The 16,393-nt window shown below is 58.9% G+C and overlaps 2 protein-coding genes across 5 annotated transcripts in view; one reads left to right on the top strand and one right to left on the bottom strand.

Moving 5' to 3' along the window:
- The window catches only part of CLCN6 (chloride voltage-gated channel 6), a 28,930-nt gene extending 25,590 nt beyond the window's left edge, over positions 1–3,340 (bottom strand). Inside the window, exons 1-2 of one of the 2 annotated variants that reach the window (XR_012784543.1) lie at positions 3,171–3,340; positions 2,381–2,440 (exon numbers count right to left, since the gene is read on the bottom strand). Coding sequence is in view for 1 of the 2 variants with exons in the window: in XM_075550882.1 (XP_075406997.1) it covers positions 2,381–2,440; positions 3,171–3,257 (147 nt within the window). In the remaining variant the exon portion in view is untranslated. The remainder of the gene's footprint in view (positions 1–2,380; positions 2,441–3,170) is intronic. The other variant, XM_075550882.1, reaches the window with a different exon arrangement.
- Positions 3,341–3,649: 309 nt separating this feature from the next.
- Positions 3,650–16,157, top strand: MTHFR (methylenetetrahydrofolate reductase). Of its 3 annotated transcripts, none has more exons than XM_075550878.1 (12): positions 3,650–3,754; positions 6,258–6,482; positions 7,570–7,808; positions 9,014–9,124; positions 11,368–11,561; positions 12,114–12,364; positions 12,726–12,860; positions 12,964–13,144; positions 13,351–13,533; positions 14,353–14,454; positions 15,081–15,200; positions 15,415–16,157. In XM_075550878.1, the coding sequence occupies exons 2-12, from the start codon at positions 6,271–6,273 to the stop codon at positions 15,718–15,720; spliced, it is 2,034 nt and encodes a 677-aa protein (XP_075406993.1). In that variant the 5' UTR covers positions 3,650–3,754; positions 6,258–6,270; the 3' UTR covers positions 15,721–16,157. The 3 variants fall into 3 exon arrangements, with proteins under 3 accessions (XP_075406993.1, XP_075406991.1, XP_075406988.1); XM_075550876.1 differs by lacking the exon at positions 3,650–3,754 and adding an exon at positions 5,803–5,984 and having other exon boundaries at positions 6,261–6,482; XM_075550873.1 differs by lacking the exon at positions 3,650–3,754 and adding an exon at positions 5,803–5,984.
- Positions 16,158–16,393: the final 236 nt, after the last annotated feature.

Below are 16,393 nucleotides of genomic sequence, written 5' to 3'. Positions count from 1 at the left end.
GCTATCACTCAAACCACCTCCCAAGAGCCAGAACTCACACCACTGGCTCAGGGGAGGTGTCAATTATTAAAGACTCCCAATAGAAGGCATTCTGAAAAGTGTTTATTGGGGGTGGGGAGCAGTACCGTCAGATAACATATTCAACTGTATTCCTGTGGTACAATTGGCACAAACGATTTTCTTTTAAGAGAACGTTTTCTGCGTCTTACATGGGACAAGGACAAGACAACTTCAGAGACCTAGCATCCATATGAGGGAGACTCTTAGCATGGGTTTGCTGAGATGGGCCAAATCTAGACGACAGAAAATTCCAGAGTTCTAAAATGCCACCAAGGAGTGCTGGTGGCACAGTGGGCTGAGCACCAGTCTGCTAACCGGCAGGCCAGCGGTTCTAGGGAAGGAAGAGGAGGCGGGCTGGCCCCATAAAGGTTTACATCTGGGAAGCCTTAGGGAGCAGTTCCACTGTGTCCCAGAGGGTCGTTATGCGTCACAATCAACTCGATGTCTGGGGCTTGGTGACATCAGGAGCCGGTGGCTCGGAGGTCCAGCACTCAGCTGCTAATCAGAAGGTCTGCAGTTAGAACCCACCGGCTGCTCCTCAGGAAAAAGCTCTGAGAGTCTGTTTCTGCGAAGAAATGCCGGGGTTCAGTTCTACTCTGCCACATGGGGTTCGCTGTGCGTCAGAATTTCACTCGACAGCAAGGGGTTTGGTCTTTTGGGGTTTTAATATGTCATCAAATAAATTTTGGCGATGAAAGAGGGAGCCTACAGATTACAAGATATTTAAAAAGCATTATCTAACAACTGCACACTGTAAAGAGTCCCTTTGGACTCTGAGTCTAACAAACAAACTGAAAACAAGACACAATAAATAAAACAACAGGAAATTTGAAGCCTAGATATTGGGTGATATCAAGAAATTATTCATTTTTTAACCTACACTTAACTATTTCTGGAAGAAGTGCTGAGATGTAGGGACGAGGGAAAGAAGAAAGTGGGTGGGCTGGGAGGAAACAAGATCAGCAGGGCTGCAGAGCAGTTGAAGATGAGGGATGCATCTAGAGGGCTTCAATAAATTCTCTACTCTTGCCTGTTTGAAATTCTCCATAATTACAGTTTCAAATTTTTTAAAAAGGCCCATGCCACGCTACGATGATGTCGTCAGTTGTCCTTAAGGCAGCTCCCACTCAAGGCAACATAACGTGCAATAGAATAGTCTTCAGAAATGCCCAGTCCCGTGATACCTTCATGACCACTGGTATGTTCGAGCCCATTACCAATCCTAGTGGTTATCCTACATTCCACAGCAAAAGGAAGATGAAAAGTTAAAAAGAAAAATTTGTCTGGGTAGGTGACTGGCCAGTGAGCAGGATTTTTACAGTATACATGACATATTTTTAAAAAAGCATTACCCAGAAGACAAATTTAACTTCTTGGAATTAACCCTAAGGAAGCACTGAAGACACAGCAAGCATGGATGCTCACCACTATATATCTACAGAGAAGCCGGAAGCGGCTGAAGAGGGGTATAGTAAATCATGGCACAGTAAAACGATGCACCCATTTAAAAAGATGGTAAATGCACTTAGTGACACAAAAATATCGACTAGGAAGGCAAAAGTGGGCCAAACTAATATAGTTAGTAAACAAGTTTTGTTTGTTTTTTACTTACAAACAACAAAGAAAGTATATATGTAAGCACAGGGAAGGGTCTAGAAAGACAACTGGCAAAAATTTAATCGCAGTCATCTCTTTTTATTTTTGGTTTGTTTTAGTAGTACTGAGCTTTTAAGGAATGGGATGATACGTCTTTCGCCAGCTCCATCTTCTTGTAAGTCATTCAGAAGGGCTCTCTGTACGTAAGCCTGGTTTGCTTGTCTCTTTTCAAGAATGAGAAAGGGAACAGAACAAACCACCATGAGACGCGGTTACGAATGAGAAGAAGTCAGGCGAGGTGAAGCTCGACTGACTCTCAGGCATCGGCCTTGGTGAGAACATTCAGGAAGTCTGGTACCGGACACTGGGAAGGCCAAGCAACAACATCGTGAGACAAGTTGCTAGGGCTGAAAGCAATCACCTGAGAACCAAGTTCTCTCAGAAGAGAGGAAAGGCTTTGTGGCCCCACACCTAAAACGAACAGACTCTGGGTCCCTGCAGTCACAGAACCCAAACCGTTTAGTGGCAAACCTAGGCTAGGGCACCATAGACGGACAAAAGCACCAAGCTGCGCCAACCCAGTTTTAGGGTTTCTGCCCAGAAACGGGTCACTGCTTACTCTGGAATAGTAAGTTACCAAAGAGCATCTCTGGTTGGAATCCGAATGCTTTCTGCGGAAGCAACCAGGCCACCCAGTTCTCAAGGAAGCATCTAAGAAGCTCACCTCGTAGTCTTTCCTTGGAAGGATCTCATCATCTTCCTCCTGTGTTTCTCCGAGGATGGTCTAGGAAAACAGACCCACAGAGGGAAGGCCCTTTTAATAATTGAACGTGGCAGGAGGAAGGCATAGGTAGAGAACGCACCAGAAGCCCTTATCCCTGGACGGGAAGAAGACCTCTAAAATAAAAAGGAAAGCTGCTGAGGTGGACTAGTGAGGTGGGTAAGAACTGGCCACCATTCAGCTCTCTCCTATCAATATATTCTCCCCATCACCGCTCTTGATCTCGGGGCACTTGGAAGCTAGCCAATGCAGGGGAAGCGGGGTGCGGGGGAGTCAAGTTCAAACCTGACATCTGGAGTGAGAAGGGCGCTGTCAACCCTGGGGATGCCACTCGAGTTTTCCCAGGGGCCTTTGCGGAAAGGACTCTGGAGTGACAGGGACCCAGCAAGGGCGGGGGCTGGCGCGAGCTCCGGGGGGGGGGGGGAGACTAAGGCAGCTGCAGAGCCTTATTCTGAAAACGCTTGTGTCATTCGAAGCTCCCTTCGGATGGAGATAAAGGAGATTAAGTGGCGCTGGCCTGGGATAGCTCGCTCGGAGTCCAGGGAGGACAGCCCCGAGGAGGCTCCGCGATGCGCAGCGGGGCACATGGGCGCTTGCAGCGCCAGGACCGCAGTGCCAGGCCCCACCCGCTGCCACCTGCGGGCCCCGCTCGGCCGGCCCCACCCCCGGCAACGCCTCCCGCCGTCCCCCCGGCAACCGCCCCCTGCCCAGCCCGGCCCCGGCCGCGGCGTACCAGCTCCTCAGGGGTGCGGGTCTCCCGCTCGCCGCAGCAGCAGCACCACCGGCAGCAGCAGCACGGAGACCCCCTGCACCCCGCCATCTTCCTCCGTTACAGCCACGCCGGACCCCCGCGCCACCCCCTCCCTCGCGGAGCCGCGCCTCACGTGACGGGCCCGGGAGGGTCACGTGGCCCTCTGGAGTTTGGAGCCCGCGACAGGGAGTGGCCGCAGACGGGTGGAGCGAGCGCCCGCGTCACGTGACGGCGGAGGGACGGCGGCCAACGAGCCCGCCTCCGGGCGCGGCCATGTTGGGGGCGGAGCCTCCCGGCGTCGACGCCGGCGATGGCCTCCCTCTGGCCCCGCCTCCCCTGGCCCGGCCTCCCTCTGGCCCCGCCTCCCCTGGCCCGGCCTCCCTCTGGCCCCGCCTCCCCTGGCCCGGCCTCCCTCTGGCCCCGCCTCCCTCTGGCCCCGCCCCCGGACACCTGCTCCCAGCCTCGCGCGCGCCCCGCCCCCGCCGCACGCGCCCCCTCCGCACGCGCCCGCGCCACCGCGACTCGGCTGCGGCCGGCCTGCGTTCCCGGACGCCTTCGAGCGGACGGTGAGTGACGACGGCGCCGGGGTCGGCGGCGGGGACGCCCCCGGAGCGGGGACGCTCGCCTCGGGGCGGGAGTCACTTATGGGCCCAGACCGACAAAGGCCCGTCCTCCGCCCGACGCGGGTGGAGGGCTTCCGCCTACGGGGTTTGGGGGCGCGACCGCAGCCTCCGGCGGTGCCCCTCCCGGGGGGCGGGGGCCCCTCCTGAGATGCCGGGTCGCTGAGCGGCCGGGACTTTGGGGCTGCGAGTGATCCGGGCCAGGCAGCCCCGTGACTCGGTTTCCCTGCTGGTATTGGGCCATCTGGGCTCCTGAGGGGGCCTCGGGGGGCAGCTGCGTTGAGCTGCCTCCCCGCCGAGCACGTGCAGGGTCGCCGGCACTGCTGCCCTCGGTGCCCAGTGTCCAGTTTTCCCCAGGTACCCTTCGCAGCCCAGTTCTGAATGGTGGGCTTTGGGGACCCCCTGCCCCTGCCCTAAGTAGGCGGTGGAGTTACTTGGGGGAGGGAGCCCCTAGGTGTGGCCCTGTGATGCTCAGTGGAGGGCTGGCTATTAACGTGTCCCTCGGAAGGGGACCGGCCCTGGTCCCAGGAATGGGGACGGAGTCCCGGGAGATTAAAGCCTTAGCCCAGTTACCACCCGGTGTGGCATGGGAGCCCAGATCAAAATGGTTGAGAGGATGATTAATCATTGGCACGGACCAGGAAGGCAGTAAATCGTTATTAAACAAATGAAAGAGCCGATGTTTATAAGCGGTTGTTCAGCGGCCTCACTTTCCTGGTTTTATTCCAGCAGACCCTTAATGAGGTGCTCCGGGGCATGTGGAAGGGAGACCAGCCTGGCTTCTTGTACCACTGCCCCCACCCTCCTTGGCACCCACACCTCCATCCTTACATGGAGGAAATGTTGGCCTTAGTCTGCTCTCAGGAGTCCCTAACCCTAGATGTACTCAAGTATGACGGAATGTTTTGAAGGCGTGGAGCAGTACATTTCATTAGATGGCAAAATTCCCCACAGCCACAGCCATGAAGTGGATTCCAACTCACGGTGACCCTCGAGGAGGGCGCAGAACTGTCCCTGTGGGGTTCTGAGACAGTAACTCTTTCTGAGAGACAGCCTTGTCGGTCTCCATCGGACCTGCTGGTGGTTTCAAACTGCTGCCTTCACCACTCTACCACCAGGGCTCCTCCCTCGTCTCCAAACCAAAACCAAAAACCAAACTCGCTGCGTTGAGTCATGCCTTAACCCTGTGGGACAGGGCTGGACCGCCCCGTGGGTTTCTGAGCCTGTGGTCAGGGGGAGGCCTCATCAGTGGTGTCTCCCAGAGAGAAACTCCGCCTGATCCTTCCTTGGCTGCCCCACAGCACCACACAGCAGATCGTCACTACTGTGCTTGCGTGTAGCCGTGCAAAAGCGTGGTGTTTTGTTTGTACATTTGTCTTATTTTCTCACCAGTCTGCCTGCCGGCCGGCCCCATACTCACCTCAGGGCTGCCCGTGGTTGGTCGGGGCTGCCCATGGTTGGGGCTGTGTGGCCATTTGAATGTGTGCAGAAGCAGAGCCATTTGGAAGGCAGGCTCGCGTTTTGAATGTTCTTTTTGTTTTTAATGGGACCTAAATGGATGTCTTTGGTTGACCTGGGTCTGGCTGCTGTGGGAACACTCTGGAGAGTTCTTAGCCACTAGCCACAGCTTGGTGTCTTGGTCCCCATGGAGACCAGTCAGGCGCTTCGATCCGCAGGCTGCAGGCTGAGACCCCTGCCCTCCCACGCCCCCCACACAAACTTGCTTCTCGTAAGAGGAGTTCTAGGCTGTGCTCCCCTGAGCTCTTCCTTCTTTGGCTGGTGACCCAGTGACCCTGAACTTCTATTGGCCTCATCTCCACCAGCCTTGCAGTCCTTGGCAGGCGCCCCCTCCTCCCACCTATCCTTCCACACACACCCCCCTCCTCCTCCTCCTCCTGTTGCCTTTGGCTGGAACCTCAGCCCGCCCTCCTGCCTGGAAGCCTCGCCCCCATCTCCTTGCCTGGCCCCAACTCTTCCTTTGTCACAGCTCCGCCCAGTCGGACAGACCCGCTGCTGGGAAAGGTTCTTCCCCACCAGTTCCCGTTTCCGGGCCTAGGCTGGCCGACATGGACCATCTAAAAGCCAGGGCCCTCCGGGCCAGGCACTGCTGCCCCTCCTTAGAAGCTGGGGCCTGGGAGGTTGGCAGCAGGAGATTCTCTGTCCCACCCTCCATCAGGTAGCTGGCACCGAGGCCCGGTGGGCTGAGGAGCGTGTTTCTGTGCTGGGTGGGGCCTGCCGTTCACAGAGCCAGGCTCAGAGGGTGAAGCTGTGAGTGAGACCCCAGAGCCCGCAGAGCTCCGGGGTTGGGCCGAGCCAGTGGTGCCCAGGCTGACGACCTTCCTGTGTGGAGATGCAGCGTCTCGCTGGAGGCTGCCCCGGGAGCCTGTGTTTGTCTGGGGCCCCGGCTGCCCGGCCTCTGATGCCCCTGCCTCCGCCCCACCCCGTGCAGCAGGAGCCTTGCCATGGGGAACGAGTCACCAGGGAGCGGTCCCCACCCGGGCAGCAGCAGTGGTGGTGAGAGCTGTGAGAACAGTTCACGATGCTCCTCACCCGGCCTGCACCCGGAGCGGCTCCGGGAGAAGATGAGGCAGAGGATGGAGTCTGGAGACAAATGGTTCTCCCTGGAGTTCTTCCCTCCCCGGACTGCTGAGGCCGCTGCCAATCTTATCTCCAGGTGAGTCAGTGGCAAGGTGAAGAGGCCCCTGGGGTGGGAGGGGTGGAGGGCGGTGGGCAGGAGCACTCTGCAGCACTGCACCCTGACCCGGCAGGAAAAGGCAGCCTGAGGGGGCAGCAAAGAGCGGAGGCAGGACTGGACATTTGAGCTGCAACTTCTGAGTCTCACACAATCCCAGCAGCGTCAGGGTTTTTCAGACACTCCCTCCTGCAAAGCCAGTGGTTAAAACTGCTGATCCTCGCCAAGGGCATACGAGGGAGGAAGCTGGGGCCAGCTTCAGGGCAGCCACTTGGGGAATGCTTGCCGTGACTTAGGGATGTGGATTAGGCCCTGAATTTGAGAAATGCTCGAGCTGCCTGCACTGTTTCCCTGGGCTGCCTGCTGCACCTCACATCTCGTGTCTCCCCAGGGCTTTGTGTTTTAAAGGCACAAGCCGTCTCTAGACACCCTGTACAGACATCCATCTCCATGCCCGCACCAGGGTGGTGGCCGTGGTCCCCACAGTGTCTGTTGGAAGTGCCAGGTGGGAAGCCTGTCTTCTGTAATGCTGCTCTCAGCAACAGCTGGTGCCGGTGCCCCCGAAGTGCCAGGCACTGTGCTGAGCCCTGAGGTTGCCCTGTGTCATGCTCATCTCAGTGTTTTGGTGAATTTGCTGTTTGTCTCAGGGTCCATTCTGACTTGCAGAACCCCGTCCCCACACCCCCACCCCCCAGTGTGCAGAGTGACTGTGCCGCCCCAGGCTGTGACCCTTTGTGGGACAGATCACCAGGCCTTTCTTCCAAGGCACCTCTGGGAGGGCGTGAACTGCCAGCCTTTCAGCTAGTCACTGTGCGCTTAACTGTTGGCGCCACCCAGGGATTCCTTACCGAGAGGTGGGTCCGTTTTATTGATGATGAAACGCTGGCTCAGAAGGATGGGGCCATTCGCCCAAGATCACACACACAGCCACAACCCAGAAGTCGCAAAGGCTGGACACAATTGCAGACTGCTATAGCCCCCACTGCACATTCAGCCTCTCAGCCACCGGGCTGTGGTGGCTGGTGCTGCTTCTCCCGGAGACCCCCCTATAGAAAGACTCTCCCCGCAGGTTTGACCAGATGGGGGCCGGCGGCCCCCTCTTCATCGATGTGACCTGGCACCCTGCCGGGGACCCGGGCTCTGACAAGGAGACGTCCTCCATGATGATCGCCAGCACCGCGGTGAACTACTGTGGCCTGGAGACCATCTTGCACATGACCTGCTGCCGCCAGAGCCGGGAGGACATCACCAGACATCTGCACAAGGCCAAGCGGCTTGGGCTGAAGAACATCTTGGCGTTGAGGGGAGGTACGGAGCCAGTACTTGCCACCTCCTGGGTTCTTGGGTACTCAGCCCGTGCCCCTTTCAGTTTCCCTGGGCCCCATGCTGATTGTGCTCAGAGCCCCATCCTGGGCTTAGTGGGCCATGAGTCTGCCGTGGACCACCCGATGGAGCCACCCCTGACCCAGTCAGAGCCAGTGCTCTGAAGGTGCGGTCAGTGCCTGCTAACCCTCTGCCCTGGTCACACGGCTCCATCGATCTCTGGCTGCATCGATTCGCTGCAGCCTGGTCTCCATCCAAGGCGCCCAGATGTGGAAAGAGGGAGCCTGCTGGGTGGGATAGTGTGTCTCAGGTTCCACACGGAAGGCCACTTCCCCTTGACTGAGCTGCACTGAACATTCTCCCAGAGGGCAAGCTCTCCAGGAGAGTGGGCAAAGAGCAGGAGTGTGGGGTAGGGGTGCCTAGACCTGCCCAGGTGGGAATTGAAAGAGCCTCCAGGCTAAAGGGAGTGCAGCTGCCAGCCCCTGGTCCCACCTCGAGCACAGGCCCCCGCATGGGGTGGGTGCTCTCTCAGGTTTTGCTAGGGGCTGCCTGATAACCCATGCTGTGCTGCAAGGAAGAGAAGACTGAACTCCTACTGGGTCTCTGCCTTCAAGGAGCTCACGATGCCCGGGCATGGTGGTAGGTGCCCCAAGTCTGCTCCCACACGTCCATAGCAACCCTGGGTAGGACAGCGTGAGACACTGGCTGCACCTGCGACCTGTTCACCGTCGCTTGGGCCCGTTGAGACAGCCACTGTCAGTCCATCTCAGCGACGGCCTTCCTCTTTCTGTTGTAAGGGTCCCTGCTGGTACCATGTCCAACTATGTGAGACAGTCTCACCCGCCTCGCTTCTAAGGAGCATTCCAGCTACTTGACCCCAGACTGCTGTGTCCTCCTTCTGTCAGCCATGGGGCTGTCCATCTATTCTCAGCCGACCCCATAATCCCATTCCTCTCCGACTTTCCTCACTTCATACGCATGTGAGGCGCCCGGAAGCATCCTGGTGTGGGTCAGACATGCCTTAACCCTCAAAATGACCTCTTTGCACTCTGACCCTCGGAAGGGGGTCCTTCGCAGCAGATGTTCCCCGTGCAAGGTGACACTTGACCCCAATGGTCTAGCTGAAGTTGAAGCAAGCCCAAAGGCTGGGCGAGCGAGCCCTAGTGACCTTGGCCTTCACCGCCCTGCAGACCCGGTGGGCGACCAGTGGGAAGAGGAGGAAGGCGGCTTCAACTACGCTGCAGACCTGGTGAAGCACATTCGCAGCGAGTTTGGAGACTACTTTGACATCTGCGTGGCAGGTGAGTGGCACCTCCTGGCGGGGGCGAGACGGACCTCCAGCGCTGAGCACAGGCGCTGAGTCAGGACACGCTTGCTTCCCGTGCGTTCCGGGCCTTGAGCGTGGTCGCATGAGGGGGATGCTAAGGTGAATTGTGGTCTCTGTCCACTGCCCCCACCCCACCCCCACCCCCTGAAGTGTTTGTTTTCCCTGGCTTCCACGTTCTCAGTCAGCTTCCAGGCCCTATCTTCTCAGGGAAAATGATCCTCAGAGAAAAAGGATCTTATGAAGAGGGTCCTAAGGGGCGGACAGGTGATCCCAGAAGCCAGTCAGGCCTCAGTCAACCCTGGAACCAAGAACCCCAAGGCCAGCCCTCGTGTTCTCGGGGCCACAGAGCCACCCATCTCTGCCTCCCACTGGCCCAATGCTTCCTGCTTCAGCTACAGACCCTAGACGGGTACACCTGTGTGTGCAGCCAGCCGCCAGCCGCCTGAGAGTGCACGTTGTGGCTCTCTACGGCAGCCGGGAGCCCAGATTCCTGGGAGAGAGTCTGGTAGGCCACACTCCAGGCGTCCAGGCTCACATGCTAGAAAGTGATGGAGTGGACACCCCCCGCCCCCCCAGCCCCACGCACTGGGCGTGGGCCTCCTGCAACTCAAGCGCAGGGAAGCAGGGTATGTCAGGCTGGCAGACAAGATGCCCTGTTTATGTTGGCGCTTCTCTTTAGAGTGACTGAGAGTCGGTCTTCTAGGACAGTAGATCTGCTCCTGTGAGTTCTCAAGGCTTTCAGTCTTAACAGGAGTAGAAAGCCTCCTCTCTCATCCCTTACGGACGCTGGCCTTGAGGTTAGCATAACCCACTGTGCCTCCAGAGCTCCTTCTTAGAATGACAGTTTTCTCAAAATATCTTGGGAGGAAATCATTTTTATGTGAAAAGAAACAGGTTGGTTATGGCATTGCTCACTAAGATGTTTGCCGTGTGACTTCCCAGAAATGGCTCATCTGTCCTGTTCAGGCTCTATCCCTGTCCCCACAGCAGTGCCCTTGTCCCGGCCCCTCAGTTTGCTCAGGAGGCTGTGTTTGGGAAGCCCTGAGGACAGGTATGCCCCACTCATGTGTCTGCAGTGCCTATCAGGCATAATGCAGGCAGTTAACTGGGGGGTGGGTGTCTACACTGCGCCATTCTTGGGGAGAAGACGTGAGCTCAGCTGTGGGTTCAGAGGAGACCCCCACCCCCACCCCCGCCTCCCACCCCTCCTAGCAGAAGCAAGAGACTAATCAAGTGACATGTAAGGTACTGCGTTACAATTGCAGCTCTTAAACGCCACTTTGTTTCCAAAATTCCTACTGAAAACAAAAGAAGAAAGAAAGGAGCTTTGTTCCTGACAGTATGGAAGGCTGGTGCTTGCTCCCTGCCCACTCGTGCGTGGAAACAATTGTTTTTCATGTCCATTTCTGATGACTGGGGAGTTCTGAAGAACGCAACTCCCTTATCATAGCCAGGCAGCCCTGCTCTGGCTGCCAACCATTCAGCCCAGGTCTCAGCCAGGGGTTACCCTGGTTTTACTAAGGCTGCAGTTGGCCCGCCCCGCCCCAGCAGGGCCACCAGTCAGTTCCGCCCTTTAGGGAAGGGTCCTAGAGTCCCTAGCACTTGGAGATCCTTAGGTGGGCACCCCCTGCAGCATTCTGCAAGGTGACCCCTCCTGGCTGCCCTGGGATTCACAGACCTGAGGAGCACATTGCTTTGTGGGCTGTCTGTTCTGTTAGGCAGCTCTCCAGAACTAACCCTGGTCCCGCCATCAGGAGCTACCCGGAATTTCTTTAAGGAATCTGGCAAATCTTTCCACAACAACCTGTAGCTGTTGGCATGCTTGCTGCCTCTTTCCTCCAGGGGCAATGTCCACCCCCTCCAGCTCTTCCTTAGGCGGTGAGGTTTCAGACTCCACGCCCTTGGACCTGTGAGTGGTTTTCATTCGAAGCAGGGATTTAACCCTGGGCCCCTCAGCAGCCACGAGACTCCACGTGCTGCCGGAACATGCAGAGGAAAGCGTTTCCTGTTGGGCGTGATCACAAAGTGCAGAGAAGTTGAGGCAGGATGGAGAGCCGTCCCCCACCCCCACCGCCGCCTGGGAGCGCACCCTTCTGGAAGCGAGGGCCCGCTCCCGGGAGGCAGGAAGCTCCCTGCTTCGGTGCTCTGGTCTCTTCGTTGGCGTCCTTGAGCAGGTGGGGGCCAGCCCCTCTTATGCCCTGCCCTCCCTGTTGGCAGGCTACCCCAAAGGGCACCCGGAAGCAGGGAGCGTGGATGCCGACCTGACCTTCCTAAAGGAGAAGGTGTCCGCAGGAGCCGACTTCATCATCACGCAGCTGTTCTTTGAAGCGGACACTTTCCTCCGCTTTGTGAAGGCTTGCACGGAGATGGGCATCACCTGCCCTATCCTCCCCGGGATCTTTCCTATCCAGGTGAGGGTCCCGGAGGGCTGGCAGACACCCCCATGCGGCGCTGCCAGGGTCCTGCAGCCGCGTGCCAGTGCCCACCAGCTTTGTCAAGCGCCCTCCATTCCCCACAGTGTGTTGAAAGGGAGGGGGCTCCCCTGTGGCTTCTGACAGCAGCCTGATGGTGAGGGTCTCTGGAGCCTGGCCCTTCATCCCATCACTCGAGACCCTGGTTCACGCTGTAAGTCTCCAGGGCCGGCCCCTAGGTGGCCAACTTGGTGGGTCTGGCGGGTGTGCTTGACTTAGTAGGTTTTGCAGGCGACTGGTGATGAGTGGGTAGCCTGGGCCAGATGACCACTTGTCCTGTTACAGGCAAACACAGTGACTCAGACCATCGGCAGAGGGGCAGCGGCTGTGCACTGCCAAGTAGGGCAAGCAGGGTAAACTCTTGGATTCAGGATACAGCCCACTGCTGGGCCCCTCTGTGCCACACTGCAGTTGGCCAGTGGATGCAGAGGCAGGTGGGAGGGTGCTAGGAGGTAGACTGAGCCCTGTCCCCCCCACCCCCATGCTGGACAGGGCTACCACTCGCTCCGGCAGCTGGTGAAGCTGTCTAAGCTGGAGGTGCCGCAGAAGATCAGGGACGTGATCGAACCCATCAAGGACAACGACGACGCCATCCGCAACTACGGCATCGAGCTGGCTGTGAGCCTGTGCCAGGAGCTCCTGGCCAGCGGCTTGGCGCCAGGCCTCCACTTCTATACCCTCAACCGCGAGGTGGCCACCATCAAGGTGCTGAAGCGCCTGGGCATGTGGACTGAGGACCCCAGGTGCGGACAGAGGCCCTGCATTCTGTCAGGGGAGCCACAGGAAAACCGTCTGGGTGGGACAGTCAGAGAAGGGTCTCCGATCCTGGGGAGAGCTCCACGCCCAGGCCAGGCTTTACACATCCAGGGGGACTCTCCGCTTTCCGGCACCCTCTAATTCCTCACCGTTGAGCCGGTTCCGACCCGGCTCCTCTAGGACAAAGTGGAAGGGCCCTGTAGCGTCCCCAGGCTGTGAGTCTTCTCAGCAACACACTGCCACATCTTTCTTCTGCAGTGGCTGGTGGGTTTAAACCGGTAACCTCTCACTTAGCTGAGCATTTAGCCCTGGCACCACCCTGACTTTCTGGGCCACCCTCTCACCCAGGCGTGCCCTGCCCTGGGCAGTCAGCGCCCATCCCAAGCGCCGGGAGGAAGACGTGCGTCCCATCTTCTGGGCCTCCAGACCAAAGAGCTACATCTACCGCACTCAGGAGTGGGATGAGTTCCCCAACGGCCGTTGGTGAGCCCCAGGGCGACAGGTCGGGTCCCCTTGGTAGGCAGGTGGGAACTCTCAGGTGCCCAAGGTCAGGGCTGCCTTCACCACCGGCCCCCCTCTCCTCCAGGGGCAATTCCTCCTCGCCTGCCTTTGGGGAGCTGAGAGACTACTACCTCTTCTACCTGAAAAGCAAGTCCCCGAGGGAAGAGCTGCTTAGGATGTGGGGGGCGGAGCTAAGCAGCGAAGAGAGTGTCTTTGAAGTCTTTGCCCACTACCTCTCCGGGGAGCCCAACCGGAATGGCTGCAAGGTAAGCGGGTGAGCAAACCCAGGTCCTGCCACGTCATGAGGGTGGCACCGGGAGAGGGCGAGGCAGAAAGCCACCACCTGGACAAGACCTGCCAGGAGCTGCTGGAGTGTCTCATACCAGTGGAGCTGCCTCCCAGCCATCCAGCGACTCGGGGGCCCCTTTGAAGAAGGGACTGGGGGGTCCCAGCCGGCTCGCCCCCTTTCCAGGTGACTTGTCTGCCCTGGAACGACGAGCCCTTGGCAGCCGAGACCAGCCTGATGAAGGAGGAGCTGCTGCGGGTAAACCGGCAGGGCATCCTCACCATCAACTCCCAGCCCAACGTCAACGGGAAGCCGTCCTCTGACCCCATCGTGGGCTGGGGCCCCAGCGGGGGCTATGTCTTCCAGAAGGTGCAGCAGGGGTGCTCGCTGGCACCGGGGATTGGACTGGGGGGTAGTCCCTCTGTCCTGGGAGGCTTTGCTCTGAGCAGCAGGGGGTCAGATGGACAAAACCCACGCTCCAAGTCAGACAGACGTGGGCTCTGCCATTTCCTAGCTGGGTGATGTTGGACAGGCCGCTAGCCTTCTCTGCACCTCAAAGCGGGAATGCACCCCATCATGTCCAGGGCCTGAGCCATGGCAGAGCCCTGGGGCAGGAGCACAGGGCAGTCCCCAAGCGTGACGGCCAAGGAGCCATCCCACTGTGGGCTCTAGTCGGACAGCTCTGGGTCGGAGTCCGAGCCCAGCCACTCCCCATCAGTGTGGCCAAGGGGCTCACCTTCTCTGCACTTAGCTACCTCCCCTGTCAGGGAGCATCCTGCCTGCTTCCATGAGCCTGCTCCAGCCCGGCCCCCATAGCTGGTGCTAACGTGACCGTCAAGGTCACTGTTACTGCCAGCAAAGGGGAGGCTGCAGTGAGCCGACCTCACGTCCCCAGCTTTTCAAACCGGGCCTCCTTCCTGCATAACCTCTGGGCTCCCCAAGGAGCCGCCCTGATTGGAGGAGAGGCGGCAGCCATTCCTCAGACGTGTCCAAGTGGAGGGTCTCCTCCCTTGCCCTTTGCTACACCGGCCATTCCTGGTTCCTGGTCCGACCTCTCGTGGTCCGCACTAGCACCCACGCTAGTGTATCTGGTGTGGGGCGCACAGCATGCCCGGCAGCACACGGATGGCGCTGGGCTTGCCCTGAGGTTGCTGTGACCAGTGAGTGTCTGTCCCCGCCTGCCCCTAGGCTTATTTAGAGTTCTTCACATCCCAAGCCACCGTGGCCGCGCTGCTGCAGGTGCTGAAGCGGTACGAGCTCCGAGTCAACTACCACATCGTCGACGTGAAGGTAGGCTGTCCCCAGCTCAGTGCTGGCTGAGGACGCCCACATCTGTGTCTTTGTCCAGCCGTGACTCTAGACAGACGGACAAAAAGCCAAGCCCAGTCCTTGAGGGCTGTAGAGGCAGGCAGGCACTTTCAAGTTCAGTTAGGGCCCTGGGATTCCTGAGGAAGAGCAGCCAGCCAGGGGGCCGGCTTCTCAAAGGGGCCCTGTGCAGCCCATCTTTCTGGGTGGTGAGGTGTTGGCAAAGATGGAGGGTGTGCCGTGGCCGCTGTGGGAGAAGGAAGCTGGCCAGTTCCTTGGGTCCTGGTTGTCCTGCTCACCCTAAGGTGGTAGGAAGCACTTGTCTGGTAGTGGAGCAGCGGGGTTCCAGGTTTGATCTTAAGACCCGGTGAGCTGCTGCATGGCTAGCAGGCGGGAAGCCAAGAGCAGGGAGGCCAGCTACGGGCTGCATGGGCCAGGGAGAAGGAGAGGCCCAGCTGCGGGCTGGACCAGAGAGGGACCATTAGAATGGGCGGCTGGACATGGAGAGGGCATGGGCAGAAGGCAGACTGGACAGCTAGAGGATGGTGAGTCAAGTTGGGGTTCTCCAGGCGCAGTAGAAGGCAGGCACTGTCTTTGTCCCCTCACCCCAGGGTGAGAACATCACCAATGCCCCTGAGCTGCAGCCCAACGCAGTCACGTGGGGCATCTTCCCTGGGCGGGAGATCATCCAGCCCACAGTCGTGGACCCCGTCAGCTTCATGTTCTGGAAGGTACGGAGCTGGGAGCAGCTGCCCCCTCCCCCCACCTCCAGGCCCAGGACCGCTGACTCACTCAGCCTTGGCTGGTTCACCAGTGTGCTGCTGACCTGGTTTATTTGGGGGGTGGGGGGTGGCCCTGTTCTAGTCCTAGAGATGCCCGTTGTGAGAGGTGGGAGCCCTCGAGCACCCAGTGGGCGGGATCCTGATAGGCCTTGCCCGGCTGCAGGACGAGGCCTTCGCCCTGTGGATTGAGCAGTGGGGCAAGCTGTACGACGAGGGGTCCGCATCCCGCATGGTCATCCAGCACATCCATGACCACTACTTCCTGGTCAACCTGGTGGACAATGAGTTCCCGCTGGACAACTGCCTGTGGCAGGTGGTGGAGGACACATTTGAGCTGCTGACAGGCCCCCTGCAGAATGAGACCTTGCCAGATGGCCCTGTCCCCTGCCATTCAGAGTCCTGCTGCCTTCCTCTCGGCCCTGAGTCTCCTGAAGCCCTGGCCTCCACCCAACACGATGGTGGCAGCTAGACTGGCCGCTATGCTCCCAGCCTCTGGCTGCACTGAATCGGCCCGGCGTGGGACCTGGCACTCCATGTGGGGCCCACCGTTCTCTTTGGCCCTCAGAGCCAGGCCAGCACTCCAGACGGACCGGCACTCCAGGCCCGTGCAGGACGGGTGGCTATGGGCTTGGGCTCCTGTCTGCGGAAGAGCCAGGACTCTAGGACAACTGGCACCTGGGCCCTGCCCACTGCTAACTAAAGGTGCAAACACTGCCTGCCTTCCTCCTTGGTTGGCCAAGGGGCCAGGCACTGCACAGGCCTGAGGCTGACACCTGATAAGCAACGTCCTCCAGCTTGCTCCCATCGAGAGCTTTTTCTACTTGTGTACAGTGCTGCTGTTGCAAACCCTTGTCGTTTCCTTGGTGGCTCACGTGTCTCTGGGGATAAAGGAGCCGTCACCCTGGTGCTCAAGAGTCCCTGCGGCATCACACCTCTCCCCCATTGAGGGGTGCCCTGTCAAGAGCAAATCAGGAGAGACCACTAGGATGCAGGCGGGCATTTTTATTGCCTCTCAGTGCCCGGTCCCCAGGCTGTGGAAGGAGCACTGGCCGGATGGGTGGGCCTGGGCCCCTTCCCATCAGGAAGTCTGGCGTACTTCCACTTTCCCTTTGTGGGAGCAAGTCCGCTGCAGCCGGGCCCCT

Source organism: Tenrec ecaudatus, chromosome 1, assembly GCF_050624435.1.
Source record: "Tenrec ecaudatus isolate mTenEca1 chromosome 1, mTenEca1.hap1, whole genome shotgun sequence".
Classification (NCBI taxonomy): domain Eukaryota; kingdom Metazoa; phylum Chordata; class Mammalia; order Afrosoricida; family Tenrecidae; genus Tenrec; species Tenrec ecaudatus.
This window is presented reverse-complemented; position numbering and strand designations above follow the sequence as displayed.